Source organism: Erinaceus europaeus, chromosome 18 (assembly GCF_950295315.1).
Source record: "Erinaceus europaeus chromosome 18, mEriEur2.1, whole genome shotgun sequence".
In the NCBI taxonomy this organism is placed as follows: domain Eukaryota; kingdom Metazoa; phylum Chordata; class Mammalia; order Eulipotyphla; family Erinaceidae; genus Erinaceus; species Erinaceus europaeus.
In genome coordinates, this window is record NC_080179.1 from 76,189,380 (window position 1) to 76,205,972 (window position 16,593).

A 16,593-nucleotide genomic window follows, 5' to 3' on the forward strand; every position below is an offset into this window, starting at 1 on the left:
TAGTGTTTACTGCGGGCCTTACTGCCTTAAAACTAGCTTGGAGAATAATAACTGTGTCAAAATTGTCGTGGAAACTACTTTTCTACTTTGGGGGAGGAGGGCTGGTGTCAGGGAACAGTGCCAGGGTCTTTCACTTGTGAAGTGAAGGTCCTGGCCACCTTTTTCATTCTTTCTGTGTGGGGTGATGAGGGGCGGGGAAGACCACTCCACAAGGCATGGCGAGGAGCTTCCCCTGGTGCCGCGGTGCTCCCGTGTGGTGCTGGCACGTGAAGCTAGGCAGGACTTGTTCATGGGAAGGCACACGCCCAGCCAAGTTAACTGTTGTCCGGTGCCTGCTTTCTGCTTCTCTGTTGGGTAAATACCTTTATTCTTATGCAAAAATATGCTGCTAGAGTAGAGTCTCTAGCGTCTCCATTTCCCACCATGAACATTTAAAACACTTTCCAGTAACTGACTGTTGATACTTTACAGACATCAGGAGCTACAGGACAAGACCTTGACAGAAACATGGCAGAAAGGGGCCAGACAGCAGTGCCCGGGCTAAGTGTACACAGCATGCGGTGCAAGGACTTAAGCAAGGATCCCGGTTCAAGCCCCCAGCTCCCCACCTGTCTTTCTCTCCCCCTCTGTCTTCCCCTCCTCTCTCCATTTCTCTCTGTCCTATCCAACAACAATGATATCAGTAACAGCAACAATAATAACAGCAACAACAGTGGGGGGGGAGTGGGCTCCAGGAGCAGTGGATTCATAGTGCAGGCACCTAGCCCCAGCAATAATCCTGGGGCAAAAAGGAAAGAAAGATTGCAGATAATAAAAACCAAAATGAAATACTGAGTTCTTACAGCATATTCTTCTTAACAAATTGTGAATGATATTCATGCAATCACCGCAGTAAAAGTAATAGGAAGCAACTGTTACTGTAACATTTCACAGATGAGGAAACAGGCACAGAGGGATTTAGCAAATAGAATCAGGTCCCACTGGTCGTAGTCACAGAACTGTCCATGAATTGTTTCCACAGTCACTACCACTCTCAGTAGCCTCTTCAGATATAAAAACCCAAAAACTGCATTTCAGTGGTTAGAGAGGAAAGACAGAGATCCTTTCAGACCCTGGAGGAAAGATAATCATCTCTCTCTCTCTCTTTCTCTCCCCTCTCTCTCTTAATTTATTTTTGCCTCCTGGGTTATTACTGGAGCTCAGTGACAGCACTGCGAATCCACAGCTCCTGGTGGCCATTACTTATTTATTCTAATTTTTATTACATAAGACATAGAGAAATAGGGATTGGGGAGACAGAGAGAGGGAGAGAAAGATAAACACCTGCAGACCTGCTTCACTGCTTTTGAAGCAGACCCCTTCAGGTGGAGAGTGGTGGCTTGAACCCCGGTCCTTGCACCGGATAATCCGTGTACTTACCCAGGTGTGTCACCACCCAGCCCCCAGCCATGCCTCCTCGGACACAGTTTATAACGTTTGCTTATATGGATGAATCTGCCATCGTGTTGAACTTGGCCTGAGTGGCTCCTCTGGTCTCTGGGCTTTCAGAATGACATTCCAAACAAGTTTGAAATGAGGCTCCGGCGGTCAGCCATCCTGGAGGACTCCTACCGGCGAGTCATGGGCGTGAAGAGGGCAGACTTCCTGAAGGCCCGCCTGTGGGTCGAGTTTGATGCTGAGAAGGGGTTGGACTATGGAGGCGTAGCCAGAGAATGGTTCTTCCTCATCTCAAAGGAGATGTTCAACCCTTACTATGGCTTGTTTGAGTATTCTGCTACGTAAGTGTCTTCAGAGAGGGGAAAATAAAAATGCTGATTTGAAAGTGTGATGCAAGGGAAATATATGTTACAGTGTATCAGAAAGATCAGGCCATAGCTATTACTGCATGAATAATATTTCAGAAAATAGTAGCTTTTTAAATCATGATATAATAGAGCAGCCATCACATTTGCCATCTTAAGTGTAGGGCTCTGGCATTCAGTACAGGCCAAACGATTGTGCAAGTTCACCACCATCCTTTTCCAGAAATTTATTTTGATCTCAAACTGAAACCCTTTACCAACTAAACCTTACCTGCCCCATTCCATAGTAACCACCGTTCTGATTTTTTTATTATTTTTTTTTAATTTATTTATTTTCCCTTTTGTTGCCTTTGTTTTTTGTTGTTGTTGTTGTTGTTGTTATTGTTGTTCTTGATGTCATTGTGTTAGATAGGACAGAGAGAAATGGAGAGAGGAGGGGAAGACAGAGAGAGACAGACACCTGCAGACCTGCTTCACCGCCTGGGAAGCGACGCTCCTGCAGGTGGGGAGCCGGGGGCTCGAACCGGGATCCTTATGCTGGTCCTTGTGCTTCGCACCACGTGCACTGCCACCCAACTCCCACCGTTCTGATTTCTATGTCAGTGAATTCTGCTCTGGCTATTTTGTGTAAGTAGAATTTTGTGGCATTTGTCCCTTTGTGACAGACTTGTTTAGCTTTGCATAGCGTTAACAAGTTGTGTCCACGTTATAGCAGCTGTCAGAAATTCTTGTCGAGGCGGGATTATAGCCCAGTATGCTTACATTGCACATTTTATTTACTCATTCATCTGTTGATAGGCATCTGAGTTGTTTGTACCTTTTTTGACAAAAATGACTATTTTAGGCTTTGGGGTGAGGATTGCATTGAGGATTCCACACAGAGAATGTGCTCTACTTCTGAGTTACATTTCTGGCCCCAGAAATGACAGTTTTTACAACTGCTAAGCCCAGTGTTAAAGCAGTGTGGCAGGCTGGTCTCCCTTGAATGTTGATAAGTAAGTAGATGTTTATGAAATGCCACTGACTTCCTGTCGGGGAGACAGCACATGGGCACGCAGAAGACTTTCATGCCTGGGGCTCTGAGGCCCCACTAGACCCAGAGCTGAGCAGTGCTCTGGTAAAGCAACACAAAACAGTAAACATTGAATGCAGGCTACTAACATGATTCTGAGAAAGCCTAATAACTCCAACACATACGATCATTTGTCAGATGTCTTGTGTGAAGCACCAAGATCACGTACATGTGATTGTCTTCGCAGGGATAACTACACCCTCCAGATAAATCCGAATTCTGGATTGTGCAATGAAGAGCACCTTTCCTACTTCAAGTTCATTGGCCGGGTGGCCGGCATGGCCGTTTATCATGGCAAACTATTAGACGGTTAGTGTCAGAGCGGGTGATTCTTTGAATGTAGTTATCTTACTCTTCTCACTTGATACCTTGAACATATCTGATTTTTTTTTTTGCCAGGCTTTTTCATCCGCCCGTTTTATAAGATGATGCTGCACAAACCAATAACACTTCAAGACATGGAGTCTGTGGTATGTCTTCTTCACTTACTGTATAATGCAAATATATTCAGTGGGCTACTGACCTTTTTCTTTTTCCAGTCATTTTATTATGGAGTTAATGGTTTGTTGTTTTCGCCGGGCTGGCTTCGCGGGCGGGGGGACAGAGATGACCAAGGACTCATGGCTGAGCTGAGAACGCAGTTGAATCTTTATTCACGAGCGGGGATGCAGTCCAGCAACAATCTAATCTCTAATCACAATTCTGTCCTGAATCTCTCTCCTCCGGTGGCAGCGTCAGGAACCAAGGGAGAATACATACGTAGGATAGGGGGCATGGAGAAGGGAAGAGCAGGGACCAGTGAGGACTAAACCAGAATCTTCCGGAGGCAGGGGGAGCGAGACCAAACCAATGTGACAGAATGACCATGTAAATAGACCACAACGTCAAGCAATGTAACAGAAGGGGTCCAGAAGCAGAACTAGAAGCAGACCAACAATGGTTGACAGAACGGTTATTGACACAAGCATTTTGAAGACCTAGCTTTTAGTGATACGTTCCAAAACATCAAGGGACAAATTTGTTGCAAAATGACATCTTTCTAAAAACTTAAGAAAGTTTTCAGCATACACTAAGTTGAGGGATCTCCCAGGGATATATAAAGAACACATCTGGCTTCCGCGGTTGTTTTTGTTTCTTTGTTTCTGTTTTTACTATGTATTTTATTACATACCTGTCTGCCTACTTGCCCTCCTATCCATGAGACCATCTTGTTTTCCAGTGAAATCGCAGATCTTGGTAAATGTTTCCCTAGAAGCAGCGCAGGCTTCAGATACATATCTTTCTCATCAGTTCTTTAAATTATGGCCATTAGTGGTGAGCGGCCTAAATTTTCAGAATGGCAGTTAAGAAACAAGGCCACAGAGACCCAGAGGTAAAACTCCAGACTTTGGCCTTGTAGCCTCTTCTTAATTAGTCCTATGCAATGTATGAACCCATCAGTTCCGAGTGATTTTTATATTCCTTTCTTGTCACGAGCTATCCATGTATGCAATATAATTCTTTATAGATCTTAAGATAGTCATTTGATTTGGTTAATTGAGGTGTTCACTTAATTGAAGATTCTCTTTAAGTTGAATTAGATATAAATTATATTTATAGAGAAACCTTACTGTTATTTAAACATTTCACACACAGCCTCGGCAACCTCATATCAGAGGAGGGTGTTGGGTGCTTCTGGATTCCACGGAAGTTAAGGTCCTTCTGATAGCTGCTATATTTGACCCTCTAGCTGGATAATAAAATCTATCTCTGCTGTTTCTGCACTAAGATTTATAGGCTCTTAAGCAAGCACCACTTTACTGGTTTATGCATGTTTATCCTCACATTTCGTCAGTGTCTTATCTTTCGTAGTGTGTGTGTGTGTGCACACATATAGACCTGTGGGAATGTGCAACTCCCCTCATCTTGTTTCCAGTGATTCAGACCCTCAGCAGATTTTCCTCACAGGCTCAGGCATCTTCTTTACATATTCAAATTTTAAGGATGTGTTCTCTCCTAGGATAGTGAATATTATAATTCACTAAGGTGGATTCTTGAAAACGACCCGACAGAATTGGACCTCAGGTTTGTCATAGATGAAGAACTTTTCGGACAGGTTTGTAAACCTTGATTGGTTAAGATAGTGCATGGACGGGGGCAGCCCACTCTGCAGAGCAGGCAGCCTATTCTGAGACCCAGGCGCCAGGCCCCTGTGCCACACGAGAACGCCACAGATGGGGGAGCAGTGCTGTAGCCTCGTTTTCTCTTCCTCTGTCTGAAACTGACAAGAAAAAGTGGCCTGTGGGGGGGGGGTAGCTGCCCATCTGTGAGGCATGGCATGCAACAATAGAATGAGAACAATAATGATATGGCACATATGAGACAAGTGTTGTGAAGTAAGTTTAGATATTAAAGCATGTCCTCAACACATTTCTGTGCTCCGTTGTTCCGTTTTTGTTTTTAATTTTTTAGTTATCTTTATTTATTGGATAGAGACAGCCAGAAATCAAGAGGGAAGGGGGTGACAGAGAGGGAGAGAGACAGACAGACACCTGCAGCCCTGCTTCACCACTCATGAAGCTTTCCCCCTGCAGGTGGGGACCGGGGGCTCAAACCCGGGTCCTTGCACACCGTAACACGTACGCTCCACCAGGTCCCCTGTGCTCTGTTTTAAAATGTATTTTCCAGCAACAAAAGTAGCCTTTCGGCAAAAGTCTGCTTTGCTCATACCGTGTTCACCTTAGTAGAACTAGTTATTTGAACTTTTTTAGCTTTTGAGTGGATTTAATTCAAAACATCAGCTTATGGGATAACTACAGTGTGTCTACCTTACTAAAATAACACATCCATGTATCCTGTTATTTTCAGACACATCAACATGAGTTGAAAAGTGGTGGGTCAGAAATTGTTGTCACCAATAAGAACAAAAAGGAGTATATTTAGTAAGTGCCTTGCTGTACTTAGTAAATAAATACTTTCCTGGAAACCTCCCTTTTTCTGAGAAGACTCTGCCTACTTTTTCTCTCATTCGCACTGCCAAAGCACTTAGTTTTTACCATGGGCTTACCAAGTTTTTATTTCTTATCTGTTTGCTTGTTGCTGATCAGAATAAATTATTCTAAGTTGTTTTTCTTGGGCCAAGAACCTAGCTCAGCACACAGAGCACGGCTCTTTGATGCCTGAGGCCTCAGGCTCAGTTCTGGCACTTCCACGTGTCGTGAGCTGGGCAGTGCTCTGGTGTCTTGATTTTTTTTTTTTTTAATATTTATTTATTTATTTATTTATTCCCTTTTGTTGCACTTGTTGTTTTATTGTTGTAGTTATTATTGTTTTCATAGTTGTTGGATAGGACAGAGAGAAATGGAGAGAGGAGGGGAAGACAGAGAGAGGGAGAGAAAGACAGACACCTGCAGACCTGCTTCACCACCTGTGAAGTGACTCCCCTGCAGGTGGGGAGCCGGGGGCTCGAACCGGGATCCTTATGCCGGTCCTTGCGCTTTGTGCTACGTGCGCTTAACCCGCTGCGCTACCGCCCGACTCCCCAATATCTCAATTTCTTCTCCTCCTCTCATAAAATGTGTGTGTGTTTGTGTGTGTGTGTGTCTGTCTCTCTCTCTCTCTCCTAGGTTCAATTCTGGCTGCTACTGCATTGAAGGAATCTCCAGTGTTGTGGTCTCTAACATTCAGCTTCTCATATATATATATTCCCTTTTGTTGCCCTTGTTTTTTTATTGTTGTTGTAGTTATTGTTGTTGCTACTGATGTTGTTGGGTAGGACAGAAAGAAATGAAGGAAGAGAGAAAGTTAGACACCTGCAGACCTGCTTCACCGCCTGTGAAGTTATTATTGTTGTTGTCATTATTATAACAATAATATTATTATTGTTATTGTTGTTACTGATGTCGTTGTTGTTGTGTAGGACAGAGAGAAATGGACAGAGGGGGAGAGAGAGACAGACACCTGCAGACCTGCTTCACCGCCTGTGAAGTTATTATTGTTGTTGTCATTATTATAACAATAATATTATTATTGTTATTGTTGTTACTGATGTCGTTGTTGTTGGGTAGGACAGAGAGAAATGGACAGAGGGGGAGAGAGAGACAGACACCTGCAGACCTGCTTCACCGCCTGTGAAGTTATTATTGTTGTTGTCATTATTATAACAATAATATTATTATTGTTATTGTTGTTACTGATGTCGTTGTTGTTGGGTAGGACAGAGAGAAATGGACAGAGGGGGAGAGAGAGACAGACACCTGCAGACCTGCTTCACCGCCTGTGAAGCGACTCCCCTGCAGGTGGGGAGCTGGGGGCTCGAACCGGGATCCTTACGCTGGTCCTTGTGCTTTGCACCATCTGTGCTTAATCCGCTGCGCCACCGCCCGACTCCCAGCCTCTCTTTCTGTATCTAAAACAAATCTTTTTCTTAGAATCTGGATTTTTATTCTGAAATCATTTATGGATTAGTGGTAAAGACGCGTGTTGTGTCTCTTTCAGCCTGGTGATACAGTGGCGATTTGTCGACCGGATTCAGAAGCAGATGGCTGCTTTTAAGGAGGTGCTTGTCCTTCCTGGTCAGATCCCAAAGGCCAGTCTGTGTGCCTCAGGTCTCTGGGTGCTTCGCATTTAAGGGACTCTAGCACATGTCTCCCTTTACTTTTTTCCTCCAGAGTTATTGTCGGGGCTCGGTGCCTCAACTGTTGAATCTGTTGATCCTGGTGGCCATTTTCCCATTTTGTTGGATAGAACAGAGAGAAATTGAGAGGGGAGGGAAGATAGAGGAGAGAGAAAGATAGCACCTGCAGACCTGCTTCACCGCCTGTGAGGCGACTCCCCTGCAGGTGGGGCTTGCATGGACCCTGCTCATAGAACTACGACGTGCTTAGCCAACGCACCACCGGGTAACCCGCTCCCCGGTTTCCTTTTCAAAACAGTGTTTAGGGCCAAGGAGACAGCTCAGCATTATAGCCCAGGAACAGCATGCCTGAGGCCTCAGAATCCCTAAATTCAGTCCCGAAACGGCCACATGCCAGACTGAGCAGTGCTTACGGAGGAGGGAGGGCAACACTGTTCTCCTACATGAACTAAAGGAATCTTGGCTCTGGGTGTGGCACGGCTAGTGGGGCACTCATCTTACCGTGACCTGGGTTCAAGCCTCCATCCCTCACCTGCAGGAGAAAGTTTCATGAGTGGGGGTAGTACTGCAGATGTCTCTCCTCCCTTGATGTCTCTGTCTCTCAGTATCAAATAAGAGAAAGAAAAAGGGGAAATGACCACCAGCAGTGATGGAGTCATACAAGCACCAGGCCCCAGTGATCACCCTCCTGGCCAAAAAAAAAAAAAAAATCTTTAAAGAGTTTTCTAGTTACATTTTTAAGTTAAGAAAATATTAAATGTGTGTTCACTGTCAAAATTCAATTATTCAGGGTCCAGGAAGATAACTCAGCAATAGCCCACTTGTATACCAGTGCCCCAGAAGTCCTGGGTTCAAGCCCTGACACCATATGTCAGAGCTGAGCAGTGCTATAACCCCCCCACCTCCCACCCGCCACATCATATAAAATTAGCCAAAGAAACTTTTAAAAGAATCAACTAGAATCCAGTCACTCACTCAGCCCACGCTGTGCATGCTGACAGGCCCCTCCATGCCTGGGGCTACCTATCCCATCACCCCGTCCAGCTCCCTCAGCCATGTGGAGACCCCATGAAGGAGCGCACGGCGGTGACAGTGGGTGACTCCGTTGTTGTCTCTTCTAAATGGATCACATGCCACAGGCTTTGTGGCATTTTCACCTCTATTTAGCATTCACTGGAGATCTTGACATGTTGACAGATGTGGCCACCACAGCCTGGAAGGCACTACAGTGGTTAGAGCATCGGACTTAGAGGCCTGAGGCCCCAGCATCACATGTACCGGAGTGATACTCTGCTCCTCTCTCTCTCGCGCTCTCTTGCTCTCTCTCTCCCTCTCTCTCTCTCTCCTTCTCTCTCCCTCTCTCTCTCTCCCTCTCTCTCTCTCTCCTTCTCTCTCCCTCTCTCTCTCTCCCTCTCTCTCTCTCTCCTTCTCTCTCCCTCTCTCTCTCCCTCTCTCTCTCTCTCCTTCTCTCTCCCTCTCTCTCTCTCCCTCTCTCTCTCTCTCCTTCTCTCTCCTCTCTCTCTCTCCCTCTCTCTCTCTCTCCTTCTCTCTCCCTCTCTCTCTCTCCCTCTCTCTCTCTCTCCTTCTCTCTCCCTCTCTCTCTCTCCCTCTCTCTCTCTCTCCTTCTCTCTCCCTCTCTCTCTCCCTCTCTCTCTCTCCTTCTCTCTCCCTCTCTCTCTCCCTCTCTCTCTCTTCCTCTTTCTCTCCCTCTCTCTCTCTCTCCTTCTCTCTCCCTCTCTCTCTCCCTCTCTCTCTTCCTCTTTCTCTCCCTCTCTCTCTTCCTCTTTCTCTCCCTCTCTCTCTCCCTCTCTCTCTCCCTCTCTCTCTCCCTCTCTCTCTCCCTCTCTCTCTCCCTCTCTCTCTTCCTCTTTCTCTCCCTCTCTCTCTCCCTCTCTCTCTCCCTCTCTCTCTCCCTCTCTCTCTCCCTCTCTCTCTCCCTCTCTCTCTCCCTCTCTCTCTTCCTCTTTCTCTCCCTCTCTCTCTCCCTCTCTCTCTCCCTCTCTCTCTCCCTCTCTCTCTCCCTCTCTCTCTCCCTCTCTCTCTTCCTCTTTCTCTCCCTCTCTCTCTCCCTCTCTCTCTCCCTCTCTCTCTCCCTCTCTCTCTCCCTCTCTCTCTCCCTCTCTCTCTCCCTCTCTCTCTCCCTCTCTCTCTTCCTCTTTCTCTCCCTCTCTCTCTCCCTCTCTCTCTCCCTCTCTCTCTCCCTCTCTCTCTCCCTCTCTCTCTCCCTCTCTCTCTCCCTCTCTCTCTCCCTCTCTCCCTCTTTCTCTCCCTCTCTCTCTCTCTCTCTCTCTGAGATATAAAGCTAACTTTGACACTGAAGCTGAAATCTGGGGTTGTCCACTGACACACTTCTCAATTCATTCTCTCTGTTAGGGGTTTTTTGAACTAATTCCCCAGGATCTCATCAAACTTTTCGATGAAAATGAGCTTGAGGTAAGGCTTGCGGCTTCTACAGGGAGTGGGACGTGGGTTCCTATCTCGCCTCGTTTACAGCTTGCCGTGTCCTCCTAGCTTCTCATGTGTGGGCTGGGAGATGTGGACGTGAACGACTGGCGTGAGCATACCAAGTACAAGAACGGCTACAGTGTCAGCCACCAAGTCATACAGTGGTTCTGGAAGGTAACGGGAGACTCTGCTTTGCACACATTGTTTCTCAAAAGCGTCGTTCCCGTCATGTCTGGCAGCCCTAGTGCACCATAGAGCGACAGCACGAAATAGTAGACAGTCCAGCAAAAAAAACGACATCTCATTCTGCACCCTTACCGTCCCCACCTTCACACACATCTATAGATCAGCCACTGCAGGGTTCAGAATGTGAGGGCCACTAGGCATGGAGCTAGGACCTTACTCTTTCCCAGGCCAGGGCCTCCGCAAGACAGCCGCAGTACTGGTCTCTGGGGTTCTGCCTGCCACCGTAAAAAAATGTGGTTTTCCACCTTATGCGGAAAGGTCGCCAAATTGTCTCTAACACTTTGTGAGAACTGTGGTGGTTATTGTTGGGGTGGTAGTGGGGATTCAGTCACAGAACTGTGGTGGTGAATATTCAGAATAAGGAATTATACCACTATTGTTTCATGGTTTTGTAAACCACTACTAAATAGCTTAAAAAAATTAAGTTACAATGAAATACAAAGGAAGTGTATAGGTCACTCAGTAGTCAATAACTGTAGCTTTCAATAATGTCAACAAATACAATCTTTTTAGAAATTTTCTTCCCATATCAGAAAAGAAGCCCCTGCCACTTTGTTAGGTTATCATCCCATTCCAAAGAGTTCCCGTGCAGCCTTAGAAATAAAGTTTTTAAGAGTTTTGTAAACCACCCAGAAAAGCACATTTAAATAAAAGGAATATAAATAGGCCTATAACAAGTCGCTGTATTCTAAGTTCTAAAAGCATGCTTCTCAGGATATCTCGTTATTTTTGCTCTAGGGCTATTCCCTAGCACTCCTGGTTTTGCTGTTGTTGTTTGTCTGTCTGTTTTCACCTTCTTCAGGCTGTTGTGATGATGGACTCAGAGAAGAGAATACGGCTCCTTCAGTTCGTCACCGGCACATCCCGGGTGCCCATGAACGGCTTTGGCGAGCTGTACGGTAAGGACTTCCCACAGGCCGTCATCACAGGGCAGCCAGGGCCGGTATCATTCTCAGCCCATTAGTCTGCAAGCTTCTGGTGATTATAGAAACGCTTAGTTTAATTTAAAATATATATATATTTTGTCAGATGGTAAAATTACAGGTGCCAGGTTATCTATCAAAAACAATGGTGAAAGTGCTGAAATTTCATCTGAGCTTAAGTGTGAGGGGCAGTGTGTGAACAAAGTTTCTGAGAAGGGAGAAGTTTCTGAGAAGGAGGTAGCGTGAAGTGCAAGGATCAGCGATTTGAGCCCCCGGCTACCCACCTGCAGGGGGGTTGTATCACGGGCGGTGAAGCAGGTCTGTAGGTGTCTGTCTCTCTCCCTCTCTGTCTCCCCTCCTCTCTCCATTTCTCTCTATCCTATCCAACAACAGCAATGACGACAATAATAATGACAACAACAAGGGCAACAACATGGGGAAAATGGCCTCCAGGAGCAGTGGATTCATAGTGCAGGCGCCGAGCCCCAGGAATAACCCTGGAGGCAAAAAAAAAAAAGTTTTTGAGAAAATAATCATGTCGGACTTCTGCGCTGCTGCACAATCATGCTCACACTCATCATGATTCTTTGACATGGAAAAGTCTGGAAGGTCCTACTTTGGGTTGTTAGTATTGACTACTGGTTGGTTGGAGAATGTTGAGAATTGGAAGAAGAGGAGCTAAGTGACAATGACAACCCCCCAAAAAAATCATTTCGAAAAATGTCCCTGTAAGTGTAGCTGGGACTAGAGTGTCACACCTGGCTGAGCACATGCATTACCATGCACACAGACCTGGGTTCAATCCCCTAGGCCCCGGCTTCGGGGCGGGGGGAACTTCTCAATCGATTGAGCAGTGATACAGGTGTCTCTCTATCTCCATAGTCTCTCTCCCTCTCTGTTTCTCACTCCTTTAAAAGAAATGGTGACTGTGGTCTAGGAGGTGGCGCAGTGAAGAAGCACTGGACTCTCAAGCATGAGGTCCCGAGTTCAGTCCCCAGCAGCACATGTGCCAGAGTGATGTCTGGTTCCCTCTCTCTCTCTCTCCCCCATCTTTCTCATAAATAAATTCTTAAAAAAAAAAGAAAGAAAGAAAGAAATGGTGACCAGAAGCAGTGTAACTACAGCCCAGGCACTGAACCCCAGAAATAACCCTGATGGCAAACAAGAGAGAACAAAAAGCAAATAAAACACGAGCACATATGTATAATTCCCTCTACATATATGCTCATGCAGAAAAAGTAATAATAGGATGTTTGTTTTTGCCGTCTCCCATTGCATTTCTCTCACTTGCTTTATTTTTTTTTTACAGGGAGATGATAGAAATCGGGGAGGGGGTGCGCAGAAGTATTTTCAGTAGGAGCCAAAGGAGAAAGAAGACACTGGTCTGTGTGCGCCAGAGGAGGTGGTGTCTGGAACAGCTGCTGAACGCAGGACTAGGAGAGAGCAGAATACCTTCAGACACCACGGCCGGGGGCACAGTGACACAGTGGTCACAAGGGCTGTTAGAAGGGGTCTTTTTTTTAAATTCCCTTTTGTTGCCCTTGTTGTTTTATTGTTATTGTTGTTGTTATTGATGTCGTCGTTGTTGGATAAGACAGAAATGGAGAGAGGAGGGGAAGACAGAGGGGGAGAGAAAGACAGACACCTGCAGACCTGCTTCACCGCCTGGGAAGCGACTCCCCTGCAGGTGGGGAGCCGGGGGCTCGAACCGGGATCCTTACGCCGGTCCCTGCGCTTTGCGCCACATGCACTTAACCCGCTGCGCTGCCGGCCGACTCTCTGGAAGGGGTCTTCTTGCAAGGCCAGGCAGTAAAGCCGTGGAGCACAGGACAGCATCAAGGAGTCCAGCCCCAGCCCTCCCTTGGAGAGCACCCACGCAGGCTCTGGGCATCCTGCAGTGAGAACACAGAGTTCCAGCCCGTCTCCTCCTTCACAGGTTCCAATGGGCCGCAGCCCTTCACAGTGGAGCAGTGGGGTACCCCAGAAAAGCTGCCCCGAGCCCACACCTGGTAAGCAGGCTGCTCGGGGGGGCCCGGAGAAGTGGGTCCTCTGGTGGGAAGTGTGGGCACACGTGGCCTAGCTCTTCCTCTGAGAGGACCGTGTGCGTGTGGAGGGAGACAGGGAGGTTCTGGGCTTGAGTGAGGTCCAGCTAGTGTAAACTCTTGAGTCTGTGTCGCACAACTAATGAGCAAGTCCAAGAGAAGTAAGGACAGTAGCCATGGTGGGCTGATGGCCCGGATGTGTGGCGGCCCAGATGAGCCCCACCAGGAGGGAGGGAGCACTGGACAGCCTGCCCCGTGGTGCCTGCCTGCTCCTGTTGTTGGGAGGCTGATGCTGCTTTGCCTGCATCTTTCTTGAGCACAACTGTAGCCATTCATGCAGCTGGCTCTCATCGTGCCTGGGGCTCAGAGGCCTGGTGTTCAACCCCTGACACCACCGCAAGCCAGAGTTAAGTAGTGCTGCAGTTAAAAATAATAATGTTGAGGGAGTCGGGCGGCGGCGCAGCGGGTTAAGCGCAGGTGACGCAAGGCTCAAGGACCGGCATGAGGATCCCGGTTTGAGCCCCCGGCTCCCCACCTGCAGGGGAGTCGCTTCGCAGGCGGTGAAGCAGGTCTGCAGGTGTCTGTCTTTCTCTCCCCCTCTCTGTCTTCCCCTCCTCTCTCCATTTCTCTCTGTCCTGTCCAACAACAACGACATCAATAACAACAATAACTACAACAAGGCTACAACCACAAGGGCAACAAAAGGAGGAAAAATGACCTCCAGGAGCAGTGGATTCATGGTGCAGGCACAGCGCCAGCAATGACCCTGGAGGCAAAATGATAATAATAATAATGTTGAAAAGGAGGAAGCCATGACCATCGACTCCCTTCTACTCTTTCAGCTTCAATCGTTTGGACTTGCCCCCCTACGAGTCATTTGAAGAACTGTGGGATAAGCTCCAGATGGCCATTGAGAACACTCAGGGCTTCGACGGGGTTGACTAGGCCACGGGCAACAGCCTGCAGCGCTGCTCTTCCGCGAGTCTGTACGTGCAGTCCACGACTTCCAGCTGCGCAGGAGTCAGCTAGAACCTGGCTTTCACAGATAGTGGAGAAAATCACATGAAAGTGCTACAAGCAAAGATGCGTTCATGGTTTTGCCGTTATTTTATTTACTCCTTGATGATGTGTTGCATTTATACACACAGTTGTTTCACACTTACCTTCTTTTTCTTTTTCTTCTTCTTCTTCTTCTTCTTCTTCTTCTTCTTCTTTTGTCACTGCTGGGTCTTCACTGCTCCAGGTCAACTTTTTAAGAGAGAAAGACACCACAGCACCAAAGTTTCCTCCAGTATAGCGGAAGCTGGACTCGAACCTGGGTCGTGCCCATGGTAATGCAAGTACACCGTCCAGATAAGCTCCCTTGCCAGCCCTCACTCAGTCTTTTGAGTTCACACTCTGAAATAAGTCCCATGTGCCTAAAATCATGAATGTTGCCTTACCAGTTCCCTCCTTTACAGTATTTGACGGGCAGTTATTTTCTGAAACTACTGAAATTATAACTGTGAAGTGTTTGTGATGTGTCTCACATGAGAAGGGTGATGCTTTTTCTTTTTTCTTTTTTTTTTTTTTTGAGAACCGTACTTCAGAAAACTCAAGTAGTGCAGAAATCACGTATTCTCTAGAGCTGCCTGCCACTGTTGACTACGTTGTAGACCTGCCTTGTGCACCTTACTGTCCTAAGCCTTGGAAAACGTGTTGCCTATATTTGGAGTCCACGGACTCACTTGAGGGGGGGGGGGGGGGGGGGAGTTTACTTTTTCCCATCAAAATTGTTCGACTCTGGTTCACCTAGAGCTTTGAAAGACAAGGTGGTTGACGGGGTGTGGGGGTAGGGGCAGTGGGAGCAAAGTCAGATCTGCAAAGGGTGAAGTCTCCACGCCTCCCTCTTGCCTGATCCCCTAAGCATGGTTTACCACTCCTTTCATATCTCACTTCTGTTGAGGGATTTCTTCTCTGGACACTGAGCGAAGGCTCCACAAGGCAGTACTTGTCAGTACCCCTTGAAGAACAAAGTGAAAATGGACAGTGCTCGCCTCCTACTCTCTCTTGATGCACATAGCAGTGTAGGAAATGTATGTTTACAGGGTTTATTATGTTTACAGAGCAAGCTGATTTCTGTAGTAGTATTTTTGTACTGTTAATATCTCACTTTGATGTCAGAAAGCCAAATGAATTTGTTATAAATAACCAAAGACTAGTTATGATGCCTAATTGTATTCACCATACTGCCGTATTTCTTTACACTTTTAAAAGTCACTTTACTATAAAGGTGATGTTTTACTTGTAAATCTGAAACTTTAGGCAAAATGCTACAGGTAGAATCCTGCTGTCACTGAATTTTAGTATGGGGAAACCTTGAGTGTGCATCCAACATACTCACTGAGTGCCTACGATGTGCCCAGCACTGTGCTTGACCCTGTGGGTGAGGGTGTCAGCTTCAGAGAGACCCAACTCAGGCCTCATTCTCAAGGAACTTAGAAATGCAGTGAGTTTGTGAGCAGTCCAAAGCAGGAGTGAGCAGAATAACAGACAGTGTCTTAGCGCCAGCAAAGATGAATCATCATTGTAGATGTATAGCATAAACTTTCTGAAACACAAACACAGACTCTGACAGTGGTCAGAGGTGCTTCTGGCCATTGGGGCCTGTCAGACGTGACGGTGGCAAGACCTCTTGCAGATAGACGCACTCACAGCTCAGCCAAGGGGAGATAGTTCACAGATCAGTTTGCCGTGTTCTGGGGTCACCTAGCTTCACCTGTGTTCAGATGAGCTGGCTGGATATGGTCCTAGTTTGATGACGGGCCAACTGTTTACACAGAAGCGACTTCAACGCCCTGAGCTTGTGCCCACACTTGACGTCAGGTCAGACGAGCACAAGCCCCAGGAAGAGGCTTTCTAAGCCTCAGACAATCCGAAGATGCTTCCGCTAAAATAAAGTGGCCACACGCACACACACATGCGCACAGAGGCATGGCGGTCTCAGATGTTGACCCCGTCTAGAGATGTGTGCACAGGTATTGATCTGGACCTCTGCTTCAGAATTCACGTCCTCCGCATCAGCAGAGTGATAGGGGCGCCACTGTTACACAGGATAGAATGTGGAAGTTTGCTACAAGATCTTGCCACGTGACTATTTTACATGCGTCTCCTGTGAAATACCAAAGCTTCAGACGACGAGAGCCTGCTTGTCATCTCTCATGATTTGGATAAGCCTGTAGCTCGGAAAAAACAAGGCACCAGGGAGACCACACTCATTCCCCCCGACTTGGCCCGACACCCTCACCTCTCAGAGGTGGGCTCACTGTCAGGACACAGCCCCCCAGGCCACAGAGAAGTAGCACAGAGGTGCTTACTGCTGGAGAATCAGTAGCGTCATTTTTCATAAAGCAAAAACATATTTTTCTAAAAGTTAGAAGCACAATTTCAGTCTACATTTTCTCTAACC

At 46.9% G+C, this 16,593-nt stretch overlaps 1 protein-coding gene across 2 annotated transcripts in view; it reads left to right on the top strand.

Annotated features, from left to right (window-relative positions):
• The window catches only part of NEDD4 (NEDD4 E3 ubiquitin protein ligase), a 106,566-nt gene extending 91,685 nt beyond the window's left edge, over positions 1–14,881 (top strand). For both annotated transcript variants that reach the window (XM_060178203.1, XM_060178205.1), the window contains 11 exons: positions 1,549–1,778; positions 3,062–3,183; positions 3,274–3,344; positions 4,874–4,969; positions 5,722–5,795; positions 7,351–7,411; positions 9,863–9,922; positions 10,001–10,108; positions 10,983–11,079; positions 13,040–13,112; positions 13,988–14,881. In XM_060178203.1, coding sequence (XP_060034186.1) covers positions 1,549–1,778; positions 3,062–3,183; positions 3,274–3,344; positions 4,874–4,969; positions 5,722–5,795; positions 7,351–7,411; positions 9,863–9,922; positions 10,001–10,108; positions 10,983–11,079; positions 13,040–13,112; positions 13,988–14,090 — 1,095 coding nt within the window. In that variant the 3' untranslated portion in view covers positions 14,091–14,881. The remainder of the gene's footprint in view (positions 1–1,548; positions 1,779–3,061; positions 3,184–3,273; positions 3,345–4,873; positions 4,970–5,721; positions 5,796–7,350; positions 7,412–9,862; positions 9,923–10,000; positions 10,109–10,982; positions 11,080–13,039; positions 13,113–13,987) is intronic.
• The last annotated feature ends 1,712 nt before the right edge of the window (positions 14,882–16,593 follow it).